We start from the raw sequence: 26,197 nt of genomic DNA, 5'->3' as shown, positions 1-26,197 counted from the left end.
AAAGTGCCAGTGACATTCTTTGTATCTGTAACGTTTATACCCTTGATGACAGCTGAAACAACGTCAATCCAAAGAACGGTCCGGAGCGAAAATGGCTATTTTGTTGCTAATTTGCAGGAAAAATCTAGAAGAAAGTAGCTAATGGTCCTCAGAAATGTAGCTAGGTTCATCACTTGTCGCTGTGTTGGCACTACCTCACTCTCTGCTGCTAAAGCGACGGATAGCAAATGCTACGGGCGATGCCTGTGCGTGAACGCGCATGAAGCAGCCTGCTCGACCCGAGCAGCTCTCTTTTTCTGTGATTTTACGGAAAAACAGGCAATCACAGTAAAAATGCCAGGGCTCATTCTACAGGACCAGGGCCTTGCAGGAGAATGTATGAAGAAGAAATTTATTATTTCTATACATGTTTTGGCTGTCAAACTTCCATAATGCCCCTTTAAAGTAGAATTTTTTAAAACAAGCAAAAATAAAACACAAACAATTAGCCCATCAGTAAAACTAATATTTTAAAACCTTTTGGTTAAAACCCAAGTTATTAGTTGCATCTGGCACTAAAACCTACTGGTATTATTATTCATTCTGTGGCAGAAACTTCATGAATATTTGCAACAATTGGAATGGAAAACTGCTAAAATTATCATTGTCTTTTATCAGCTTAAATGTTAAAATGACTCATTTTTGCTCATAAGTACAAGGAGCAATTTCAACTGAGCCAAAGAACCATGAGTGGCGTCAGAGCCACAGGATGCAGACCATTTCAGTAGGTCATTAGGAGTCTATTTTTATAAGATGGAGGTAAAAAAAAAAAAAAGAATATGAAGTAGCTGCGTTAATTTAAAAAGAAATCAGCACATCAGTCTCATTAAAATCCACACTGGTCCACCTCGGCATTATGAGTTTTCCAAACTACAGTTTGAGGTTTTCTGGGTGTTTAGGGAGTTCCCTCGACCACACAGGGGGATAAACACAGAAGTCAGATGCATGACGCAGAGTAAAAGCCTAATTATTGTACAAGAAGACCAGAAGTAAAGTGAAGTCAAGCGTCACTTTCTACCAGCTGCACGATGGGAGTGTGTTGGGAGTTCTTGTGTTTTATGATCGCACCTCAGCAGCGTGGGGCTCCTCTGCGCCTCCCTCGTGCTCTCTCACAGGTCCCACAGCCATCTGGTTCAGTGCCTCCGTGTTCCTGTTCCACAGAGTCATAACTCACGTAAACCACTGCTCCTCTGCTCCGGGACAGAGGGAATGGTAATATACGCAGGCTGCTCTGTGTCTGTTTCAGCAGGGGGGGGGGGGGGGGGGGGGGGGGGTCAGGACTGGGATGTGAGTTAAGTAGGGGGGTTAAGTAGTTGGATCCTGGATAAGACTAAAACTAGGGTCAGAGGTCAAACATGTCCCTGGTGATGATGAGGCTGAGAGTCCGTCTCTGTTTCAGGCAGCAGAGCAATTATAGGTAGTAAAACTCATCTTTGATCACAAAAAAGCTGCTTTTTAATCATTCTGTGAACAACTAGTTAAAACATACCAATAATAATTACTATTATGTTTAACTAGCAGACAACTAAAATTATATTGTTGCTATACATTTTTAAAAATGTTGTGCAACACTGAGCAAATCTGTAGAATAACAATAGCTTCCTCTGGTGGACATTTAGAAGAATTACACCAAATACAACCGTTTTTTTTTACCTGATAAAGATGATTTTGACTTTGGATGAGGAACTCTTGATAATAGACGACGCATTCTGATGGCTGTGGCCATAAAGAACGTGTCCGTTGATCTAACAGGACAGAGATGAGTGGTTAGGAGAGTGGTGGAGAAAAAGGGCTGTGCAAAAGTTACAAAGCCTCTTGTAATCCCTTAAAGTGGTGCTGTTCAACTGTAATTTGGGCTACTTAATTTGGGACATATTGCAGTGGGTTTCCGTGGGAAAATTATGAGCTACTTGTTATTAAAGAGCAAGTCGCTCCCTACCAGAATCTTACTCCACTCCCACTTCCTGTTTGAAAAATGCAACAAATGCTGTTGCCAAGCAGACCGAGAGGGCGGAGCTGCTAACAAATACACACAAATACAGGTTCACAATGACATTGTGACATCATATGGTACCAGCTGATGTCATTTGATACTTCTTAGCCAATAGCAATGGCAGATTTAAATAAAAATGCAGTGCAGAGTTTTTACCTGAAGGGGGTGCAATACTGACAGTTTAAGGCAGAATATTTATATTTTAACAAAGATGCACCACAGCGCCAAATTATTGATGGCTTCTGTCTATAGTACAATCAGACTTGTTGAACAGCCTCTGTTTAGAGAAACAGAGATTAGTTATGACTAACTCAAAACTAAAGCAGATGTGTACTGTCCTAAAACCAGTCTTATCCCACAAATGTCACTGCAGTTCTTGCAAATAATATCTGAGGACCATTTATGTGACTGAAAATTTCAAATTAAAGTTAAGGTTTGCAGCTAGCTAGCTGTAGCATTTTGAAGTTTTTAAGCTGGAATAACTAAATGATTCAGATCTTGTGGTGACAGAATCCCTTGCATGATTGGCTGCAGCATTTCTGAAATCAGAGACATCGGTATTCTATGTTGTGTGACTACCCTTTAGCATATCAATCTAGTCAGAATAATCTATTTTTCTCCAACCTGAAGTCTTTGTATTTGTTGAGCTACCCACAACAAATACAAGATTAATAGTTCATACATTTTCAACATAAATGCTCTTCAAAAGATCTAAACTTTTAATCTAAGGTCTTTCTGAGGTATTTTTTTAAGACTTTTGCAGATTTTTACTCATTTTCAGTCGGGCATCTTATTTTCAGAGAAACATTTGTGAATAATCTTCATGAAAGCCTGGAAAACTATTTATTAAATGAAATGAAACTCCTTAGAAAAAAAACATGAAGAAATGTTTGATGACTTTTGCACAAGATATCGACTGTATAGCTAAAGGGCTAACCTCCAGCAGCTCATCCCCCACAACCATGCGTGCATCCCTGCCAGCTGCCCCGTTGGGATCTATGCCCACCACGAACACACTCATGCGGGATCGGTCCCTGTTCCCTGCCAGGCTGAGGCCCAGGCCCATCTTGCCTTTCTCCAGCTCCATCATGTGGAGCACTCCTGGGAGGCTGCCATAGCGCTGGACTATGTTCTCTGTAAGACACAGAAGTTGTGATGAGGACAGCGATGCTTCCTAATGAAGCTCAACTCAAAATGTGGTTTTGTCTCCAACGCCACTTTCAAGCTTCTGGCGTTATCTCTTTGACTCAATCTTGCATCTTTTTTTGTTCTCCCTGCAGCCTCGCTCTACCTCCCTCCCTCTCCACCCCTTCCTGTCTCTGGCGTGTTAGATAGCCACTCTTCAGTTCAATGGGCTTGTGCTGTTCTGGGCTCCCTGCCACTGTTCAACCATCAGTCCCGTACCAATCTCCACTACTCACCTCCCCAGGCCCAACCTCATCAATCTTATTCCTGCAGGATGGGCTCTGCCTATCTCTAACACACACACACACACACACACACACACACACACACACACACACACACACACACACACACACACACACACACACACACACACACACACACACACACACACACACACACACACACACCCTCCACAATTCCAGGTGTTTGGGAACTGAAAGTCTGTCCTTTGCGTTTTTTGTCTGCTCCTAATTTCTATTCTGGATTAAAATGGGGTGACAACTGAGAGCCTGTTTGGGTTACAGGGTCCTAAATCACTCAAGAATGTCAATGGGTGCACTTCTATTAAACAGTATGATAGATTTATTGGTGGGAAAGGCAAAACATGCAGCTTGGACTCCCTCTTGTGGTCGTGTCTACATCCTGCAACAGCAAGTAACTATTATTTGCCATGTACTGCTCCCATTTATGGAATAAGTCACAAAAACAGTAGAAAATCAGCTTCCAATATTCTCAAATGTGATAAAAAGATACAAGGGACATCTTTAAATCAGAAAAACCTTCCAACGGAACTCACTCCAGCTGTATCCGAACTCATCCTCCTCCTCTTCATCCTCCTCTGCCGTTTCTCCAGGTCCGCCAGGACTGTCAGCGAGTGCGTCGGTATCACTCTCACCCACATGGGGCACCACTGGCAGCAGAGGGAGGATGGCGCTGGCAGGCGGCGCCTTTGCTGCTTCGCGCTTGGCTGGCTGTCACGCAACGAGGGTGGAGGAGGTGGAAAACAGTTCATCAGTGAGAAACATAAGAAGAGGAAGCTGTACTGGAGTTTGTGATCAATTGCTTGTCATGCTTTTGACATATATATGAGCTGCTGATGTCATCAACAGGGGTTTATATATATATATGCCTGGTTACAGCAAAGCTTTAACTATTTCAGCAGGTTTCTGTTAGATCTCAGCTGAGGAATGGATAAAAGTTATGAATGCAGAAGGTCTAATTTAGGATTTAGGCATGAGCCAGCGCAAAGGTTCACCTCCCTCACTCGCTGCTACAAGCTGTCAGTTAGCCAAATATGTCGGCTGAAAAGTGAAACTCCCATTTTAGCTTGTTTCTACAAGTTGGTTGTTTAATAGCCAACAACCTGCAGCCTTGGAGCCTGAAGTGGTTTTCTTGTTTAGTTGAGGGTCTCAGATTTATTTTTTAGCAGTTTTCATATATGTGAGATAAATTATACATACAGGTCCTTCTAAAAAAATTTGCATTATGTGATAAAAGTTCATTATATTCTGTAATGTACTGATAAACATGAGACTTTCATATCTATTAGATTCATTACACACAACCAAAGTAGTTCAAGCCTGTTATTGTTTCTAATATTGATGATTTTGGCATACAGCTCATGAAAACCCAACATTCCTATCTCAAAAAATTGGCATATTTCATCCGACCAATAAAAGAAAAGTGTTTTTAATTCAAAATAAGTCAACCTTCAAATAATTATGTTCAGTTATGTACTCAATACTTGGTCGGGAATCCTTTAGCAGAAATGACTGATTCAATGCGTCGTGGCATGGAGGCAATCAGCCTGTGGCACTGCTGAGGTGTTATGGAGGCCCAGGATGCTTCGATAGCGGCCTTAAGCTCATCCAGAGTGTTGGGTCTTGCATCTCTCAACTTTCTCTTCACAATATCCCACAGATTCTCTATGGGGTTCAGGTCAGGAGAGTTGGCAGGCCAACTGAGCACAGTAATACCATCGTCAGTAAACCATGTACCAGTGGTTTTGGCACTGTGAGCAGGTGCCAGGTCGTGCTGAAAAATGAAATTTTCATCTCCATAAAGCTTTTCAGCAGATGGAAGCATGAAGTGCTCAAATCTCCTGACAGCTAGCTGCATTGACCCTGCCCTTGATAAAACACAGTGGACCAACACCAGCAGCTGACATGGCGCCCCAGACCATCACTGACTCTGGGTTCTTGACACTGGACTTAGGGCATTTTGGCATTTCCCTCTGCCCAGTCTTCCTCCAGACTCTGGCACCTTGATTTCCAAATGACATGCAAAATTTGCTTTCATCTGAAAAAAGTACTTTGGACCACTGAGCAACAAACAGTCCAGTGCTGCTTCTCTGTAGCCCAGGTCAGGCGCTTCTGCCGCTGTTTCTGGTTCAAAAGTGGCTTGACCTGGGGAATGTGGCACCTGTAGCCCATTTCCCACACACGCCTGTACACGGTGGCTCTGGATGTTTCTACTCCAGACTCAGTCCACTGCTTCCGCAGGTCCCCCAAGGTCTGGAATCGGTCCTTCTCCACCATCTTCCTCAGGGTCCGGTCACCTTTTCTCGTTGTGCAGCGTTTTCTGCCACACTTTTTCCTTCCCACAGACTTCCCACTGAGGTGCCTTGATACAGCACTTTCATGAGCTGTATGCCAAAATCATCAATATTAGAAACAATAAAAGGTTTGAACTACTTCAGTTGTGTGTTATGAATCTAATATATGTGAAAGTCTAATGTTTATCAGTACATTACAGACAATAATGAACTTTATCACAATATGATAATTTTTGAGAAGGACCTGTATATATGTTCTGTGCACAGCTTCCTATCATTTTAGTACCAGAATAAGCTAAACATTTGTTCAAGTTGCTAAAAATGTGATTAAAATGCAGTAACCAGTTTTACCTTGAAGCTAATTGTAGTTAGCCCTAAAACTGCCTCAAAAATTCTTGGTTGGAACACATTTCCCTGGTACATTTTGCAACAATAAAAGCTACTCAAAAGATGCAACAGTTGGGCAAAAATCTGTGCAACGCTTTTGTTTGCAATTTATCTTCACAGTGTCATTTGTTCACATTTTATTGCTGTGTTTTCATGTTTGCAGTGAGACATATTAAGACATTCTTTTCAAATGCCATCTGGGATTTGTCAGCATCACTTGTGACCCTGCTTGAATACTTACTGACCTAAGGGTCAATAAAGCTTCGGTTCCACTGAGGGGTCCGGAGCAGGTCAGGACGCTACTTTGTTTCTTTTGTAAAGGCGGGTTGTACAACCGACCCGGACCGCCTCATTCGTGGACCTCCTTCAGTTGTAGGTCCATAGGACAATGGAGCAGTACTGCTAGGGCAGAGCGGCCAGCGTCACATGACAAAGTTTGTTTATTGGGGGATGTACCTGCCTTATTCCTGGGCTGGCTCATGTAGAAACGATTAGGCGAGCAACATCGGTTGAAATACTGGGAGTAGCGCATAGCCGTATGGTTTCATTTCTTGTAGCAGCCCCTTAGGTGTGTTCTTGCTGTGTCTTTCTAAATCCATGCTTTCGTTCTTTTTTAAACACAGAAACAGTTTTGTTTACCTGTTTGTAGCTACGGTTTCGCCGACAGCTGCCGGCTTCTTCAGGCTGACGCTGATGGTGGCGCGTCACTTCCTTCTCCGTTTATCTGCGGGCAGCAGAGGACGTTGTCGCCCTCTACTGCCCGCTCTCCCCTCTCCGACGATGCAGTCCCATGCGTGGTCCAGCGTGTAAACTCCGTCGTCCCTGTTCATGGTCCCACATCCACGTCTCCTTATCTCGATTGCTTCCTTGATCCATCTTTTGTATTTTTGTTGTTCGGTGGTTATGATTCGTGTGCTGTCCCAGTCCATTATATGGTTTTCTCTTAAGCAATGATCTGTTACGGCAATCGAGATGAGGAGACGTGGATGTGGGACCATGAACAGGGAGGACGGAGTTTACACGCTGGACCACGCATGGGACTGCATCGTCGGAGAGGGGAGAGCGGGCAGTAGAGGGCGACAACGTCCTCTGCTGCCCGCAGATAAACGGAGAAGGAAGTGACGCGCCACCATCAGCGTCAGCCTGAAGAAGCCGGCAGCTGTCGGCGAAACTGTAGCTACAAACAGGTAAACAAAACTGTTTCTGTGTTTAAAAAAGAACGAAAGCATGGGTTGTAGCAGCCCGTTTGAATATTCCAAGAGGATTTTAAAAACTATTTGCCCCTGAAAAATACAGTAACATGTTGCGCTGTTTGTGGCTACAAGGGCGATGTTTGAAATATGGAGACAACTTTCGCTGTACATCAGCGCATGAGGACCCAGTTTTGTCTGACTGCAATCTCAACCCAAAGTAAAAATAATTATAAAAAAGTAATACGCAGACTTTGGACCTTTTAAATAATTGGATTGAATTATGCTTTTTAAAAGCAGACAAATTATTAAAATAAAGCTCAACATTTAAAGAGGTCCTTCACTGAGAAACCAATTTTAAATTTTTTTTGCAAATGAGTGTTCACTCTGAATTTAACATGCAGGCTGAACATGAAAATAGTGTCCTACTTCTATTTCCTGCATTAGCTTCTGATAGAAAATCATAATAACCTTCGTAGGTGTCATCAAGGCAAATATTTCATTTGTTCAATCATCCTCCTCTCATGTGGCTTAGTTTTGTTTAAAAACAACAGATATTCTGAGTAAAAACTGTTCTGAGAGGTAAAAACTATTTTTTTTATTTTTGAACTATAAAAAAATAACTAAATTTTGCGTGTTATTATAGTTTGGTTTGGATCTGCTGAAGATAATCTATAAATGACCTGCTGACTGCTACAGCAGTAATTAATGGTATGCTGGTGAAGGTTCTCAGTCATCCAGGTTATGTTAATCCAAAGAGTTCAAATGAAGGCAACTGGACTCCAGTAATTAATGGTAATTGTCCCAAAAGATAAAATAAATAAATAAATAAATAAACTAGCAAAATTTCTCTCCTTATGTGAATTTGTGTTCTAAATTTTAAAATGCCGCCAAATATTTTAATATAACTTCACTCAGCTGCTGCCATCTGGACAAAGACCTAAAGTTCCTTCAGTACACATAACTGTGAAATACAGCTCCGTTATTTGCAGTGTATAAATTTACAGATGCAGTCATGTGTGCATGTGTTTGATGATGTGTACGTGTTACATGTGTGTATACCTTACTGTAAAGTATATGCAAGTTTTTAAAGGTGTGGATTACTCATTTAATCAATGCGTTTGCAGTGGTTTCTAGAAGGAACTAATCCCTTGCAGGCAGAACTCAGGGCACAAAAAAGCCCACATGCCCCTGTCAGCAGGCCAGGTCTGCGACATCACAGGATGGATGTTGTATCTCCACAAATAACACAAGCCTGGAGGACATCTGCTGTGAAGTGAAGTTGCTAATGCTAACGGTTAGCTTAAACTAGCCAAGACGTCCGCTGCTGATTCCTGGATGTTAAACCAACAACTGCCAGAGTGATGAGTCCATGAATGTTAATTCACAGTGTGAAGTAGATCTGTGAGGATTTTCAAATGGTTTTACAGTCAACCACACCTTTAATTATTGCTTCTTACTCAGTGCTTTTTGACGGATTGTGTTTAACCTCAAATTAGTGGAAAAGATTATTTTTTGAAAATAAAATGCACAATATAAATATTTTATTCACAACACAAGCTGTCTTAAGAAGTTTTATACATGGTATATAAGGTTATTTGTAGGCTGAACATCCTACAAATAACATTTTAAGGATCTCATCTTTTTTATTACATTTTTTAAATTATATATATAATATATATATATATATATATATATATATATATATATATATATATATATATATATATATATATATATATATATAATCCTTTTACTTTTTTGCTTGTTCTTGTGAAGCCCTTTGTGATTTTTCTCTTGAGAGGCGCTATATAAAAATGAGTTCCTACACTGATACAGGTCCTGGGTGAACCCGCCTGTTTGCCCAGACATTGCTGGAGAAAGGCACCCACCAACCTCATGCTTAAGCGGGTTTGGACAAAGGATAGATGGATATATATTTTTCTCAATGTTAGGGGCGACGGTGGCACAGGAGTTAAGTGCTCGCCTCGCAATCGGAAGGTCGCAGGTTCGAGACCCGCTCAGTCTGTCGCTGTTGTTGTGTCCTTGGGCAAGACACTTAACCCACATTGCCTGCTGGTGGTGGTCGGAGGGACCGGTGGCGCCAGTGCTCGGCAGCCTCGCCTCTGTCAGTGCGCCCCAGGGCAGCTGTGGCTACATTGTAGCTCATCCCCACCAGCGTGTGAATGTGTGTGTGAATGGGTGAATGACTGATTGTGTTGTAAAGCGCCTTGGGGGGTTCCAGGACTCTAGAAGGCGCTATATCAAATACAGGCCATTTACCATTTACCATAATTGTGCCTTGTTTTTCTTCCTATTGTTACTCTGCCTCTTATATTTTGGCATGTTGTATTGTGATTATTTTATTCTATCTGTCAAATTTTACTACCAGTGAGATTGGACTACGAGTCCGGATTAAAGGATACTTGACTTGACTATAGAAATATGTGATATTACAAAAGCAATGGCAGTTTAAAAGAAATAAAATAATTTACGTTGTATGCTTCTTTTCTTTCATTTCCTTTTTGTTTTATTATGACAGTGTGTGATTGTGAGAGTGCGTTGATGATGGAAATCACTTTGAGTGCCTAGAAAAGTGATATATAAATCCAATCCATTATTATTATTATTATTATTATTATTATTATTAGAATAGAAATGTGGTATTTTCCCCATAAGGAGTTGTAATCTTTTACTGGCCCATGCCTACTATGAACCTATATGTGACAGCCTCAATCACCTTATTCAACCAAAAGAATTATTTTCAGCTCATTTCTCATAAAATTAGTAAATTAGAATCAAATATTCACATATCTGCTTACCATTTCTCTTTAGTTAAATTTCTATCAAATTCAAAAGCTAAAATCTCAAAAATGAAGCTATTCAGTTATTTTCCAGAAGCAATGGTAAAAAAAAAAAGCTTTCCGATTTGACAAAACATACGAGAGTTCAGGCAGACGGGAGAGAGGTTAGCATGTGTATGCATGTACAGCATGTTGCATTGAATACACACCAACGTCTGGAGTGTATTGCATTACGCCAACATAACTGTACAAACATACACAGAGAAGGGAAAGCAGAGACCACAACACAGAGACCCACAAACCTTAAACGGGGTAGGAGTGAAAGGGTTAGTTGGGGAGAGGCGGAGAAAAAGTCTACTGTGACTTTCACCCTCCTACAGAGAAGAGAACAAGGACAACACTTAACAGTTACCTACATGTTTTGCATTACAACACACAGAGAACTGATGACGTAAACGCACGTCTATAAGGCTGTTCTTTTTGTTTGTTGTAGGGTGCGGAAACTAAAACACCAACCTTGTCCTTGACGTCCTTTGTCGCAGCCCTCTCCTTGCTGGAGTCTGATATCGATGGCTGTTGCTTTAAGAAAGACATGAAGGTAAATCACTCTGCTCTGCAGCAGATAGTTTAAGAAAGGTCTTTTAAATTATTGTATGTCACACATACATCAACTCTGTCACTGCATAATGAAAGATTTTATATCATCCTGCTGCTGTCAGCAAAGACGCCAAGCTCATAAAGACCAGTGGCTCCATCCAAAGTCATAATGACCCAAATGACTAAGGCTAGATAGACAATATGCTGATATGGTAAAACATTCTGGCTTTAAAGGCTAAATATCACTAAATCTTCCTAAAATACTATTGTCTTAATACTCCATATGAGCTAAAGCATCCCACTTGTCATCTCCATTTATGTGAGGTCTGGTAACTGACTTAAAGAAGACCCGACCCTTACCAATGACCTCACAGTGACACTCTTGTTTGGTGGCAAAACAACAGGAGCAACACGTTCATAAACACTGAGGCTGTGTACACACATAGCAGGGTTCTTGTAAAACCAAATATCCTACCCCACCCATCTAGGTGGTGTGGGTCCACACCACCTTGCTTTCAGCAAAAAAATTCAATACATTATGAAGTTCATTCAAAGGCATGCCAAGCATGTAGGGGGCAGCAGTTCCACAAATCGTTGGCATCTGCCTATACATACATATACATATATATATATATATATATATACATTCCTTGGATGTGTAATATATAGGTGTCGGGCAATAACCGCCTTTAACTCAGTCACTGCTAGCCACTATCTGAACAGAAAGCCCCTGACTTCCAGCGTTTTTGAGCATTTGAACAGTTTTTTTTATTGAAGTATCACAGAATATTGTGCTCTGTGACCATATAAACCAAGTGGTGCTCGCTGCAGAACCACAAAGGCGGAGCTGCACCAGAAGGTGGAGCTGCACCAGAGTCAGCCCCGCCCATTCCATCAGAGTCAGTCCCAATTCCTTCCAGTTGTCAGACTTGATAGCATTCTGGAATCAAAGAGGGTGTTATAGCTAAAAAATGCAAGATTGAGGACGGAGTTGAGAAGTTAATTGAACAGTTTTTGTAAAGGTTCCATATAATAAAAAATCTAACTTTTGGAACTTTAAATCATGTTATATTGTCATTTCCTCATAAGAAAAACGCCAAAGCCATTTTTAGCCTCATTCATGCATTTTCCTCCCATCTAAGCTTCAATTTGGTCTCCTCCCCCGGAGCGGGTCTGGTCTTGGTTCTCAAATCTGGATATTCTGTGAATTTTCTGACAAATTATTTCTGAAATGACTTCTACTGAGACACCGCCAATAAACCATACAACCCATCTCAAAGACACACTGGGCAGCAGAATTAGATGTAACGCCGCATGAGTAATAACAGATGTGGCGGTGTAGTGGTTATGGAATCAGGTTGACATGCAGTTTTGCGCAGGTTCGCCTCCCATTAGTGTTAGTTTTAGGTAATGTACAACCTCTTTTCTTCATTTCTAGCTACACTTGCCAGTACTATGTTTACAACAATTTACTGGTGTACCGTTTAACATATAATGACTAATGTGTTTTTTTATTTATTTATTCGTTTATTTAGCCAGTATGAGTCCATTTGTGAGCAGAGTTTCAACTAAAATGCTGTTTAGGAACGACCAAATTCAAAGAACTCTTAGAGACATAAATATTTTGTTGAAAATAAACATTACAACTAAAATATAAACAAATTAAATGTTTCAGCTGGCTAAATAGATTGCTGACGACCCCACCGAGAATCGAACCAACATCAGCTGAGGGGAAAGCAAAACTTAACACAGACGATCTCGCCAATAGACTACCAAAGCCCATTTAAAAGTCAGACATGCTGTTATACACCACTTTTGTTAGAGCGGCTGTGGACAGATATTCGCTGAAAGAAACCTTTTCATTTCGTGATATATTCAGGCTTTGTCATGTAGCAAGTTATATTTATCTTGTTTAATTGGAGCATAGAACATAGCATTAACGACGGTAAACTAGTAACAGCCGTAATTCATGTGGGTCAGGTCAGTTTGCGATAAAGTTGAAAACAAAAACGGAAGTCAGTGGGCTAGGCTGAGTTTGCGTGAATGGGCGGGGCTGACTCTGGTGCAGCTCCGCCTTTGTGGTTCTGCAGCGAGCACCCTCTCATATAAACACCAAAACTACCCAAAGAATGAGTAGACTCACTTCTTACATCAGGAAGAATCAGTGCATTTCTAGCCTTTTTTTGTTCTTTCACAGTCTGTTGTCAGAAGTGTGAGCTACAGAAGCTTTTCCAGTTTGTGCCTCGCTTTAGGCATAGCGACATCCAAAAACGATCTCCTAATTCATGGAGTGTCCGCTTCATGATCACGTGACGTGTGACACACACGGATGTAAATCAACTTTCAAGCTGTGATGTTTACTCGCTCGTTCCCAAGCCCTCCCCGTTAAAAACGCAAACGATGACTTTATCAATGACAGCGAACGGTTGGATTTAAAACAATGACTTTAGTCATCAATGGCAGTGAATGAGTTAATGCCATTCTTCACCTGTGATCTACATAGAACAGGAATGGCAGCAGAAGAAGAGTACATTTTTTATTTAATTTTTTTAGGGATGATATTCAAGCAAACTTATTTTTGGACAAATTGGTAGACTTGGTATCACCACCTAACCTTGGTCGATCGGGTGACAAAAAATGTCTTTGATCCTTAGGTTCAAAAAGTTATTTGGAAACTCTGGCTTCCCGAATTCATTTCAGTGCAACAGTGCCGACTGCCAACTGTCTAATCAAGCTGTCTTTCTTACACTGAGGCACTTAGCACAATATTCGAAGGATAATTGGAGGGGAACAAAAATCCCTTTCAAAGATGGAAGGAAAATAAAAAGCACTTACAGTAAAAGCCTCAGATATCATTTGATCTTTGGCTTGATGCAAACCAAGGGACAACGTAAAGCTAAGGGGAGAATTAAAGGTAAACACACACCAACAAACGAGGAGTAGATTCAAAACGAGAGTGCACACGGATAAGGAAACAGAAAAATGATTGGTCTTGTCTGAGAGCAGCAGTTTACCATAAAAGATATGACAAATTAGCTTTTTACTGATGGATATCAGGACCCTCTGATGCAGTAAACCTTTCCTCCAACTAACACTGATTTAACCATGTTCTTTCATCCTCATCACTCATGACACGCAGCTTGTTAAAACCATTTTTTCCCGATTCATAACAGTACAGGTCAAGTGGAAGCGGACACACACAGGGTGGCTTTCTAACCTGAGGGAGGGCAGCTGCTAAGAAGCTTTGATTAGTGCGGCAGCGGCTGGAGTCGTGTTGGCTATTTAGCTGTAGAAAGGGCAGGGGCGGCTTCTAAAAAGCAACACAAGACGGACAAGCTGACAACATGACGCTTTAATAAGACAGCTGTGACAAAAAAAACACAATCAAAGACAGCGTGGGAGAAAAAAAGAGGAGGAAGCGAAGCACCTCAGGTTTTATTTAAATTGGTAACCATTAAAGCAAACGGTTTCCTTCAGGAAAGCCATTTCCTTTTACATAAAAAAATGGAGGAAGAGCACTTTCTCTGAAACAGTTTAACAGAATGTTTAAAAGATACCTGCAGGCTACCTTCAGATTATTTATGGCTCACAAAGGAAGGATTTGAATCTTAAAGGGGGAGATGATGTTATACTCTCTCGACGGAACTCACCAGCTGCATTTTAAGCAGAGTTACTGCTCTGTCGAACTCACTTAGGCGTTTCGTCAAGTCAAAAGGATAATCTGAATTTTTTATGAACTTCAGCTGAGCTGCAACAAAGTGAGAGAAGATTCAAATAATTATTGTATGAATTTTTTCTTGTTCGTATCCTTTTAGTGCCTGACAGATAAACAAATCTAAACTTATTTTATTTGAACTATTTATTAGCTAGCGCTAATAGTTTTTTAAGTAACAGTACAACAATACTCAAATTTTACAAAATCAGCCACTTGAAATACTTGGCTCGACCACAAGAGGGCAGAAGTATTCGATATAGCAGATTTTTAAGGAAATGTACATATCCTGTTGGAGAAGTAGTGATCACAACCTTAGAAATGGGCATAGCATTTGTTTTAACCTCTTTTTAATTCATGTCCTATTGTGCATTCATCCTTGTTAAATTTCTGCCTTAATGTTTCCTAGGAGTGTTGAAACTAAGCAATTCCCCCTCTAAAAGGGTACTGGGAATGAAGTTTGGGCACTTAAATTTCATCCTGTTTTTTCTTGAGAAAGCCTAGTTGTTTGAGATTCTACGGATCTTCCTGCAATATTTGCACTTATAATGTTGTCCACCTTGTTTTCTACACAATTTCTAGAATACCGAGTCATTCCTGTATACTGTGCAGGCAACACATTGTTTAAATGCATATGAATTGTTAAATTTCAATGGGGATAGTTCACAAATCTGCTTTGGAAAAATCATTAATCTGTCAAAGGAAAACCTTTGTCAGGCCTTCTTTGCTAAAGGTGTACCACAAGGTACTGTTTTAGGAAACCTAAGGTTATTTCTATATTTTTTTCCATATTCTGCACATTCTTAGCACCCTACCACGTATATACAGATGACATTCAACATTGTTCACATTTGTTTTGCTTAATTAAAAACTAATAGCTGCAAACTGTTGTTTGTTTAATAATTTAAATCAACAAAATGATTGAATAATTCAATTAAACATTATAATAATGTAATTCTAATATTTAACTGTTGACATGGTGCCAGTGTTGCCAGACATTTGATATTTATCGTATTTGAAGGATAATTTAGCCCTCTGTACGATCATAAATCCCACATGTGCAATAATTTCAGCCCTTTCTTGTGTGGAATCTGCGACTGCGGATTGCATCCAGACATTCCTTAACAACCAATCAACACTTACGTTGCATGCAGTGATGCATGACGCTGCCTATGACTGCACTAATATTGAAGCTGTGTGTCATCAGATGTGTCAGGATGCAACTAATTAGTGTACGATAATTTTTCTCAAATATGATCATTTTAAGATCCTGGTACGATGCCTTACTATTTCCGGTCTGGCAACACTGCATGGCACAATCTCAGTGCTATACTCCAATAAAGGTTGGCGGCCCCTAATGTTCTCTATAAATAATGTAGTGATGATTTCATCATAATTGAGCCTCGGCTCTCAGGTGGATTGTTCTGTAATAGAAAACAAAGCTGAATGTCAGCATAGATAAACCTCCTCTGTTTTTCTCCTGGAGTGAAGATCTCCAATTCTCCGTCACATCTTTGACGGCCAACATTTTTGTAGCAAAGACACTCAGAACAGAGGGACTAAGCAGTGTGAGGAACAAAAAAGAAAAAGACAGGAGAGATAATCCAACTAAGATTACAGGTGATGGATGGCTGATGCAACACAGATCACAGAGACGGAAACGACAGAGACAGATTACCTGACGTGTGCGATGTAGCACGCATGTGAAAGCGGTGTGTTTCTCTGCAGCAGGCGACTGAGCAGGACTATAAAAGGATGTGGGCTAAGAGACCCGAGCGGAAGGACAGACAGGTGAGAATGGAGCAACTCATAATGAAGTGAACAATGAAATGCAACACAAACACATTTTTAGACATAAATAGGCTTTTGTTTGTTCTTGAAATCTTGCAGTGGAGCTTTGCTATGCGCTAAAGGACTAAAAGGTTACAGATCTTTAACATCTAGATTAGAAATACACCAATTCTTGTTTTTATACTGTTTTGACACTAATGGCCAGCGCTGTCAGTTTTGCATTCAAACGATTTACATGGAATTCTCTGGTTATTCACAAGCAAAATGTAGCAGTTGTGGTGCATGGAAGGGTCAAGTCCTGCAGGAATTTAAAACATGTCTGCTGGAATAATCACGACATGCAAAGATGAAGCCAAAATATTATTTATAACATTACTTTGCTTAAACTATTTTGAATTTTAGGAGATTTGAGCAGTAGACATTAATCTAACCTGTTATTGGTTCAGATTAGTGTGTGAGTCCTGTTGGATGCTGAAACAGTTTTTCCATTAACAGAAGATCAGGAAGTTATCCATAGTGAGCACATGGTCTTTATTTAGGTTTCACACCGAAACACACTTCTTAGTGGCTAAAATCTGAATTGTTCTTAATAAACACCATGAATGCATTCATCAGCTAGTTATTGAGTACATCAGAATCATGTTTTATTGCCAAGTAAGTGAGAGTTTATTACTAGGAATTTGATTTGGTGGAATGGTGCAAAAATACCAATGGAGCAAGTGAAAAACAGGACGCATAAAGAAAAAGATTCTGAATAATAAACATAAGAAACAAAGAGCACCAAACAGGGTTTTTTCTGGCTCAAGTTGAGACAGAGGTGGTATCCTGACCATGCGCCAGCACATGCATACTCTGTGCATTCAACTGCCTCACTTTTTTGAAGGCCAAATATTTCTCCGTTAAGTGTTCTAATCTAAGCTTCTGTGGATTAATTGAATATTCCATTTGACAACGTTTGAAGTGAAACAAAACTGGTTTTCTGCTCAAAATATGAAATAAAACAACAGTATCAGGCTGAAAAAACAGACTCTACTTATAAAAGGCTCAATAATATGCATTAGATTGGTGTTTAGTTTCATTTTTCCCATCTGATATTTACAGTTAAAATATTTTTAAATATTTGACCTACAATTCAGTGACATTTTAGGTTTGTATTAATAACACTCATCTTAGTCAAAATGACACATAAATACATCCAGTAAAATATAATGCATTTCATTAACATGCATTTGTATTGGAAATGGTAATAACATTTACTTTCTGCTGCTAACAATGTAATGGTGGCATGTCTATTATGTACGGGTTGGGGTTGGGGTTGGGGGGGGGGGGGGGGGGTTCTGTGTTGCCTTGGCCCCCAAAATGCCTTGAAACGGCCCTGGGTGTGTGACTGAGTTTTGAAGGTGATCTGAGTTGTATCAGATGTATAAATATGACATGTGTGTAACTTATTGTTTTCGACAGGTAAAAGCGTGTAGTGAAGATAAATCCACCTACATTTTACTTTCAAGCTTTGTTTTCATGTTTTTATTGAACTATTTTCCTGTCCTGTCCGTCTCTAAACTTCCTGCATCCCCTCTAAACTCTCCAGAAAAACTGCTGCCTGGATTCTTACTTTTTCACCTCATCAGTTACTTCTGAGCAGATCAAAGGGATCTTCTGACCGCAAAGAGGAGTGCGCGTTTCGATGCTGCGTCAGTGAGGTGAAATCACTGCAGCACACGATGAGCGGAGCACATTAGGAACGATTAAAAGACAGAATAACAGAGGATTTAAACAGATATGAACGATCATGTGTTAATAATAATGTTTTGTTGCGCCACCTTGAGAATGTATCGTGCGCCGGACGCAGCGGGCGCACCAACGGTCAACGCTCTGCGTCCTCTCCGCTCAACATAATCCCGCTACGCTGAGCGTCCATAAATATTGTAATATAGGCAGAAACTGGATCTTTCCCTGAAAGATATCTAGCCCCCATAACTCCATCCCTGCTCCTGGATGAAAACCCGGACTTTTTATTCAGTGTGGGAGCCCAACCCAACCTAACCCAACCCCCCCCGGTAGTAAATAGCACCAACCATAGATATGTACCAACTAGCGAGAAAAGCAATTTTTGATCTTTTTCCTGCAGCGGTTTTAGAAGCGTTTCGGTGCACCGCTGCTGGTACAGCGCCCCTGTAGTGGCGCAACGCTGCAACTGCAGTTCAAATAACATCCATATAGCTGGGGACAGAGTGAAATCAGGCTGGGGCAGCACAAAAATAGCTGGAGGTGGCCGCCACGCAAATTTAAACGCAGGAAAACCCCTGACCAAACCACTAGAGCATCAATCTGCAGTGTTATCTTAGAAATATATTTTAAGAAGTGGTGTCAAACCTTCTGGAAACTGGACCTAGAGATGCATAATTTGGGAATCTGCATTGCATTGTGCGTTTGCAATAGTCCAGCTGCAATATTATCTAATGTTAAGGGTACCGGTCACACACAATGATCCACCAATCACAGTTGTTCTTGATAAGTTTGCAGAAGCGAGTGGTTGGGTTTTGTGATGAAACATGTGAGACATTGTTTTCCAAACTGGTTGTTTGGTGCATCAATCAGCGATATACTTTGTTGTAATTGGTTCAAGCTACACATATAAGAAAGGAGGGCAGGCCTATTGACCTATCAGCCAATAGTCGGCAGAGAGGGTAACCCTTCACCCATGGAATCAGGTAGGATCAAAAGCCTCCACGCCAGGACTGGTGCTGTAAAAGTTTGAAGCTAATAAAGTCCATGGGACTAAAATTAAGATGGCATTTTATTCCTTATTGGTTTCGTGAAGCTTAACAGTTGGAGGGTTTATGTTTCCTCACACTGACAAGAAAAGCTGCTTCAACTTCGTTTGTAGTTGTTTTTAGTCATTGCACTGAACCATCTGCTGGATTTATTCATTTTAAGCACATTCAGTTGAACATTCACGTTGTGCCTGTGCCGTCTTTATCTATATTCAACTTTTCTCAGACTGGGGATACTTTCCAGTACCGAAACCTCCAGGAGCAGTTAGAGATTGCCAGTCTGAGTGCACCCAAGCCATCCAGACACAGAATAGTAGATTATGAGTTGCTGCATGCCTTCCCAGAACCAAAGTGTTAGCGAAAGGCAGGAGGGAATATCTCCAAATTAACACAAGAGCAGAAGTGATGTAACAGAGGGAGAGATGTGAGGCGGCAGCCGGGCCAGCGGCGGCCCCCAGCGGGAAACTACTTACTCATGCGTTAGAGGCCTGAGGGCACTTTCAAACAACAAAACACTCTTGTTGATGTGGTGATATTTTTTCAATATGTGGCTCTCTGAAAAGGTTAAAACTTGCCAAAAAGGCTAATATGCCAACCGGGGTTTGTTGTTGCGCTCATAAAATGTTTGAAAAATACTTTTAATTCTTAGGAGAGCCACAACACTGCCGAGGCAGGACATGAATTGTACAGTTTAGCTGTGAAAGTGGCCTAAAGGGCCTGAGCAGACACTATAAACTTGGATATGAGATGATAAACGAGGTGGAGACAAAGGAAACGGTGACCTTTAAATTATGAGGAAGTTAATAGCATTTGGTTTGGCTCTATTATACAGACTCACCCTGGGTCGGTGGATAATACTCTGGACCAGGAAGGAGACAGGGTTTCCCGCCCTTCGTATGGCTTCCACAGCTTCTTCATGACTTGCGTCTCTTAAATCGACTCCATCCACCTAAGAAGACGTCAACAAACAAAATATTTTGGCTACTTTTATTGGAACAGAAGGCGTACAAAAAGAACTAAAGCATTCCTTTACTTCAACAATCCTGTCCCCAGTCTTCAAGGTCCCATTCTGTCCAGCAGGACTGTCCTCCAGGATGTGTTTGATGAAAATGCCCCTCATCACCTCTCCGCTGCTCAGACGGCTGCCCATCCCCCGGCCTCCGACAATGCTGATCCCCAGAGACTTGCCTGGCTCTCTGAAAAGCTCCACTCTGAGGAAAAAAGAACGCGACTCAGCTGTACCGTTCTGAAGCAGATTAAACGTGTTAAAACAATTATATCGGAGGCTCAGATGGTTTCACTCACTTTCTAGGCTGATTCCAGTTGCTGTAAGTGGTGCTCTCCTCCCCCTCTCCATCCTCACGCTCAGGGAGGTTGGGAAGATCTCTGTATTAGTGGAGGAAGGAAACAATGCGTGTAAAGATACTCTTCAAGTTAAGGCAACACTGAGGAGTTTTTTTTTTACTCTTTAAGCTAATGCTTTCAAACTAGTTTTGGTGATTGTTGGCACATAAACTTGAGCAACTTCAGATTGGACATCACTGTGCTGACCAGAAACTCCACTCAACAGTTTTGTGGTTCGGGTGGGTAACACTAGCTCACTGCCTGCTTTACGGCAATAGCTGTTTACTGCTAATGTAAAAGCTAGCAGTTAGCGTTTTCAGTACACGAAGAAGAAGAAGGATGTAGCTTTTTCCGTTGGCATCATGGCAGAGCCTGGAAGTAAAAGTAAGAGAGGTGAAATAAAGAGCCAAAACCAGAGTGAACGTCTGTGCGGTTTGAGAGAGCTAAAGGAGGCTATGAAATCACGTAGCTGGCTTTGCTGCTACTGGACTTGTAAATAATAATATTTGCTTTTCCAACACTGTGGATCTTTTTGAATTGTTGCTTGTTTACTAAAAAAGCCACACAGTAAAAAACAATGTAGTATCAGTTGGTTTTTGTTAGCGTTAGCTCGTTGTTAGCGCCAGCGGTCAGCAGGCTTGTTTACAGCAGGAGGGAGAGGCGAGAAAGTGTTGCTTTACATCCTTCATGTTCAGGAAAATGGCAAGAACATTTTTATTTTATTGATTTTTTTTTTACTCTTTAAAACACGCTCAGTATAGTTGGGTTACTCTGACTCCCAAGGCCTGATCAAAGATTTTGAAATTCAACAAATAAAATACAGTTAAAATTTGAATAACTCAGGAATTTAGTTTTCCAGGAAATTTGACAAACAACATTCCTAAACATCGCTAAAAAATTACTTGTCATTTCTGTTCTTTTACGGAGAATTATTGTGAAAATAAAAAGTAATGGATCAGGAAAACTTAGAAAACAGAAGATTATTCTCAAAATCTAATTATTTTATTGATAAATCACATCTAATAAAACGATTCGTAATAGACTAATGACTTTATTCTAAATGTAAATAATGATTAAAGTGCAAGTTGAAATTCAGCCAAGTTTTAGACCAAATTTAAATGTTTAGCCTATCTTAAATGATTAATTTAGGACTGAAGAACAAGGTCATAGATCTTAGAATTCATGTTGTATTTGCTGCAGTTTAGTTACATTAAGGTAAAATACATTTCAAAACAACTTTTTTAAAGGGAATATGTTGAAAAACTTTAAAATGATACAGAAAATTAAATGTACCGTATTTTCCGGACTATAAGCCGCTACTTTTTTCCCACGCTTTGAACCATGCGGCTTATAATGAGGTGCAGCTTTACAGAAGATTTTCCTTCACCTGCAGGGGGCGCTTTAGCAGAAAGTGAAACAGGTGGAAGTCAAAAGTTGAAATCGAAGAAAGTGCTCATTTTAATTTAGCACATGCAAGCAGCCGGCACGACGAAGAATTTTTTTTCAAATCCATACCTCCTCATCATGGTAACTACACATATGAGTTCATATGATGCCGCATTTAAGTTGAAGGCCATCGATCTGGCAGTAAAGTAGGGAAACAGTGCTGCTGCACGTAAGCTTGGCATGAATGAATCCATGGTTCGGCGCTGGAGACGGCAGCGGGAAGAACTCATTCAAGCCAGCTTCACCCGGGGATGATGACAGCAACACGGACAGCGACACTGACATCGCCACAGAAAAGGTATGTGACGAAGCTCTTCTGAGGCTGTTCAACTCCGACACTGAAGAAGAGGACTTTAATGGCTTTAGTGCGCAAGAGGAAGATGAGAGTGAATGACTTCTTCTGGTAGGCAAGTGTGTTTTATATACTAACCAGGCATGTTTTGTTTGCAGTTTTTATTTTCTAATCATCCAGGGCTTAATGCTGTGTCAGCACTGCTCTTTTCTTCTAAACATGCATGCAAATTACCCGTAATAACGTGTCAGTTCTGTTTTTATTTTATAACCATCCAGAAATATGAAAATATGAAAGCTATCAGTGCTCACCCGTGTTTAAAATTCTTGTTGAATCAAAACAACAATGAAAAACCTCCGTGTAGCGTCTTTCTGTCTAATTATCTTATGTTATGGCCGTACATGCGCTGTGCGCCGGAGACCTGTATGTGGCCGCTGCGCCGCGGCTTGTATTTGAGTGCGGCGTGTGTGTAGAAAACCTTTTTCTTTGTTGGTGCGGCTTATATTGAGGTGCGCTCTATAGTCCGGAAATTACGGTAGTTGGATTACATAGAGAATGCACTTGTACTGAAGTGGCTTCTGCATTTAGAAAATTTAGATTCAGAAACAAAAACATCATTAATCACCTTTAGATTTGCATCAAATGACCTGACTCAGGGTTTTAGTAAGTATCATGACTTACTTTGAGGAAAGTTCAGAGAATACATCATCTTTAGTCTGCTCCACGCTGGCCTTGTACTCCTCCAGGTACTCAGCGGGGACGTAAGTGATACTGAACCCATAAAAAAGAACACAGGCATGGAAATGAATCAGCAGTTTTTTGGTTTTTCTTCAAAAATCTAGAGTCAGTGTGTAGAAACCCAGTCACGAAGGTGAACAGAAATTAAGACCCAATTCATTACCCTGGCTTTCAAGCGGATGAGTAAGCATCGCGTAACGTCCGCAAAACGTAAGACACAGCTAATAGCTGCTGTTATAGTCGACGGGTGTGTTTCCATCCACCTCGCTCGGCTGAATGTTTGCTTTCAGTTTATTTTTTTATGCTCTACACTCAAAGAACACATCAAGCTCAGCAGGTCAGATCAGGTCTAACAGGAAGTCAAACACAGGAGCAGTGAAAACATCCATTAACTTTCAAAATAAAAGACATGCAGATTTCCTATTGCTTAACTAGTAAAATACGCCATTGCCAGTGACACTTCAGTGGCTGAGATAAAAAGAGCAGGAAATAGACCACAGACCACTGGGATGAAGGCTACCGTCTTTCTTCTTGCTTGTAATCACGTGAACTGGCAAATCAAATGTGATCCAGCAATCCTTCGTTGATTTTGGGAACAGCTAGCGGTGAAAGGGACGCAGCTTCTACGTTACGCGCTGCTAATGCATCGTTGAAAAGCCAGGATTACAAACTCAAAATGCTTTCCATTAAAAGACCTCAATCTTCTAAATACCCTCATTTACACACTGAAGCATGTACTTCTCAGTTTTGTCTAATTGAACTTCTCACTCGGAACCAAATATCTGCTCCTTCTGACAGGCTCAAGGTGAGATGTCGATGAATTATATGTAAAATCTTGACGTCTGACTTCTCAAAACAGGTGTTTGCCTTCATAAATGTCTGAGCGAATCAAGCCTTCAGCCATCTACGGCGTGCCAAACGTGACACGTTTTGAAGGATCTGTTTAATCTATTATTAATGGAGAGAGAGCGGGCCGCTAATTCGTTTTAAGAGATGAGCCGAAGGACGGGTGACAAACTGTCATCCGCTCGCAGATCCATCTCAAAACAATTCAGGGTGAAGCTGACTCTCTAGGGTGCGTTAACACGTCAGAGTGAGCCTGACAGATCTTCAACAGATGGCTCGTTGTTGTTATTTTTTTTTCCTTCAAATTTTAAATATAAAGACATGCAGACAGGAGGGAAAATGAATTGGAGAAAAAAAAAGAGTTTGATCATTAGAAACAAGCAGTGAGAGAAATGTCAGAGCTTTAAAGTCACAGACGCATGTAGAAAAAAATTAAATGAGCTTCAAAAAAAGTGTTAATTGTTAGAATTAAAAGAAAGAAAGTTATGCAGCAAGTTGAGTGGCGCATCCAGTGTGTCCAGATTGGTGTTTCTAGGATGAGAATAGGTCTCTTCCTTCATTTCATATTACAAATATCACTTTATGGACGCATTTTTGACCAAATACCACTGGATACAACTCGTGTTAGATGGAAAAATGAGATTTGCGGGACATGGAAAACAGCAGCAGGAGAAGATTTTGCTCTGAAACCCCAGCAGAAGGTGGACGTTAGTCATACTCACACATAAAATGGGCACAGATCATCCTCAGGTGCACAAGCAGATCTAGAACGTGAAGAGTTGGTTTTTATGCACCGAAGCGAAACAAACCGCAAGTTTAGTTCAGTGCAGCAAGCAGGATTTGTACAAATCATACATTTACTTTACTAGCAAATCATTCATTAGACTGCTTGATTATTTTGTCATTAGAATCACCCGGGAATGCTTTTCAAACAGACCTCTTTCTATCAACTGGTTTATAGAAGATGAGATGGCCAGTAATGACATCTTTTGGGAGAACAGCTCAGTGTGGTTTGGTTAACAGGATTAATGTGACCAACTGTGCAAAAGTCTGGTTTTCTTTATACTTTGGCTGCATTTTTCATTCCTTATCAGACAACAGCAAAGAACCTGCTCCAGGTAAGATCTTTAGCTAGCAGTTAGTTTGAGCACTAGCTAGCTACTAATTTGCTAGCTTGTATTCTTGTCACTAGCATTCTGCCACAAAAGCAATATTTGTCCCCACTCTGTATTCTGATTGTAAAAAAGCCAAGGGTAACCCATCTCTATTGTTCATTAAAGCTTCAATCCAAGGTTTTCCCCCTTTCAGGAATTATGTATGATTTTGTTCAACTGCGTGATAGTCCCTGCACTGTGGTATAATGTAGGAAATACATCTTTTATGTTAAGCCCGTCCCCCAGCCCATAGAGCCCCATGCAATTTGAACTGACCTCCTCTGAGCATTAGCCAACAGCGTTAGACATCTACTTACATGCAGACATCAATCACAGAGTGTAGGTGAGCCTAAGCTGATGCAGAGTTGGCGACCTTTTTCGTGGACAAGCAATGGGCCATTCCCATCTGTACCGGGTCGGCCTGGGCCGAGTAGCGTAGGTTGTTTACATATCTGGGTGAATTGGTATTTTTCCGGGCCAACCAAGGCTCATTCTCAGCCCTCTTCTCGAGGGGGTCTGCTTCAGGCCGACCAGGGCCAACACACCCACTGCTGACAGCAAATTCACACCTTCCATTAGAGCAAGCCTCTGATTGGTGGGTAGAATCAGCCCACATGGGCTTAAGGCAAGGATGTGTGGAATCAACCGGGCCAGGCTGGGGCCGACTGGGGCTACCCGGCCCAAGCCGACCCGGTACAAATGGGAATGGCCCATATGTCTTCCTAGCCTGGATTTAACTAAGCAAACCGGTACGAGCTTCCTATTGGATAATTACTGCATCGGAAGCTTGCAACAAGTTATTTAACTCCAACTGGTGCAATGAGTTGCTGCTCATGTGTTGAAAAAACATGTGGAAAGAAAAATCTCGTGGTCATGGAAGAATGAAAAAAGAATGTTTGAGAAGGGTCAGCTCACTGGCATTCATCAAGCAGAGAAAACGTCTAAGGAAACTGCAGAAATTTCTAATGGCCCTTACACACTAGCATTGGCTCCACTTCGCCTGGACCAGGGTTGGGAGTTTCTCATTTAGATAACCGGACATCTTTTCAGCCCTCTTCTTGAGGAGGTCTGTCTGGAGCCAAACAGGGCCCACTGCTGACTGATTGGCTGGCTCAAAAGCACGCCTACCGTTAGGAGGAGCTTCCGATTGGCAAATAAAATCAGCCCATGGGGACTCACCGCATGCATAATTCATGATCATTCTGGATGCTGTGGAGTTAACAAGCTTCTGACTGAAGACATTTTTCTCTGTCCGTCACTGCCGTGAGGAGGCACACACACACACACACACACACACACACACACACACACACACACACACACACACACACACACACACACACACACA

At 41.1% G+C, this 26,197-nt stretch overlaps 1 protein-coding gene across 3 annotated transcripts in view; it reads right to left on the bottom strand.

Annotated features, from left to right (window-relative positions):
* Nucleotides 1–26,197, bottom strand: part of LOC107377408 (multiple PDZ domain protein) — a 91,885-nt gene that overhangs the window by 10,082 nt on the left and 55,606 nt on the right. For all 3 annotated transcript variants that reach the window (XM_070547698.1, XM_070547703.1, XM_070547708.1), the window contains exons 23-34: nt 24,418–24,459; nt 22,793–22,882; nt 20,335–20,415; nt 20,063–20,240; nt 19,868–19,978; nt 13,970–14,062; nt 10,672–10,734; nt 10,458–10,529; nt 4,017–4,191; nt 2,970–3,166; nt 1,693–1,784; nt 1,108–1,189 (exon numbers count right to left, since the gene is read on the bottom strand). In XM_070547698.1, the coding sequence (XP_070403799.1) occupies nt 1,108–1,189; nt 1,693–1,784; nt 2,970–3,166; nt 4,017–4,191; nt 10,458–10,529; nt 10,672–10,734; nt 13,970–14,062; nt 19,868–19,978; nt 20,063–20,240; nt 20,335–20,415; nt 22,793–22,882; nt 24,418–24,459 (1,276 nt within the window). The remainder of the gene's footprint in view (nt 1–1,107; nt 1,190–1,692; nt 1,785–2,969; nt 3,167–4,016; nt 4,192–10,457; nt 10,530–10,671; nt 10,735–13,969; nt 14,063–19,867; nt 19,979–20,062; nt 20,241–20,334; nt 20,416–22,792; nt 22,883–24,417; nt 24,460–26,197) is intronic.

This window comes from Nothobranchius furzeri, chromosome 2 (assembly GCF_043380555.1).
Source record: "Nothobranchius furzeri strain GRZ-AD chromosome 2, NfurGRZ-RIMD1, whole genome shotgun sequence".
NCBI lineage: Eukaryota > Metazoa > Chordata > Actinopteri > Cyprinodontiformes > Nothobranchiidae > Nothobranchius > Nothobranchius furzeri.
This window is presented reverse-complemented; position numbering and strand designations above follow the sequence as displayed.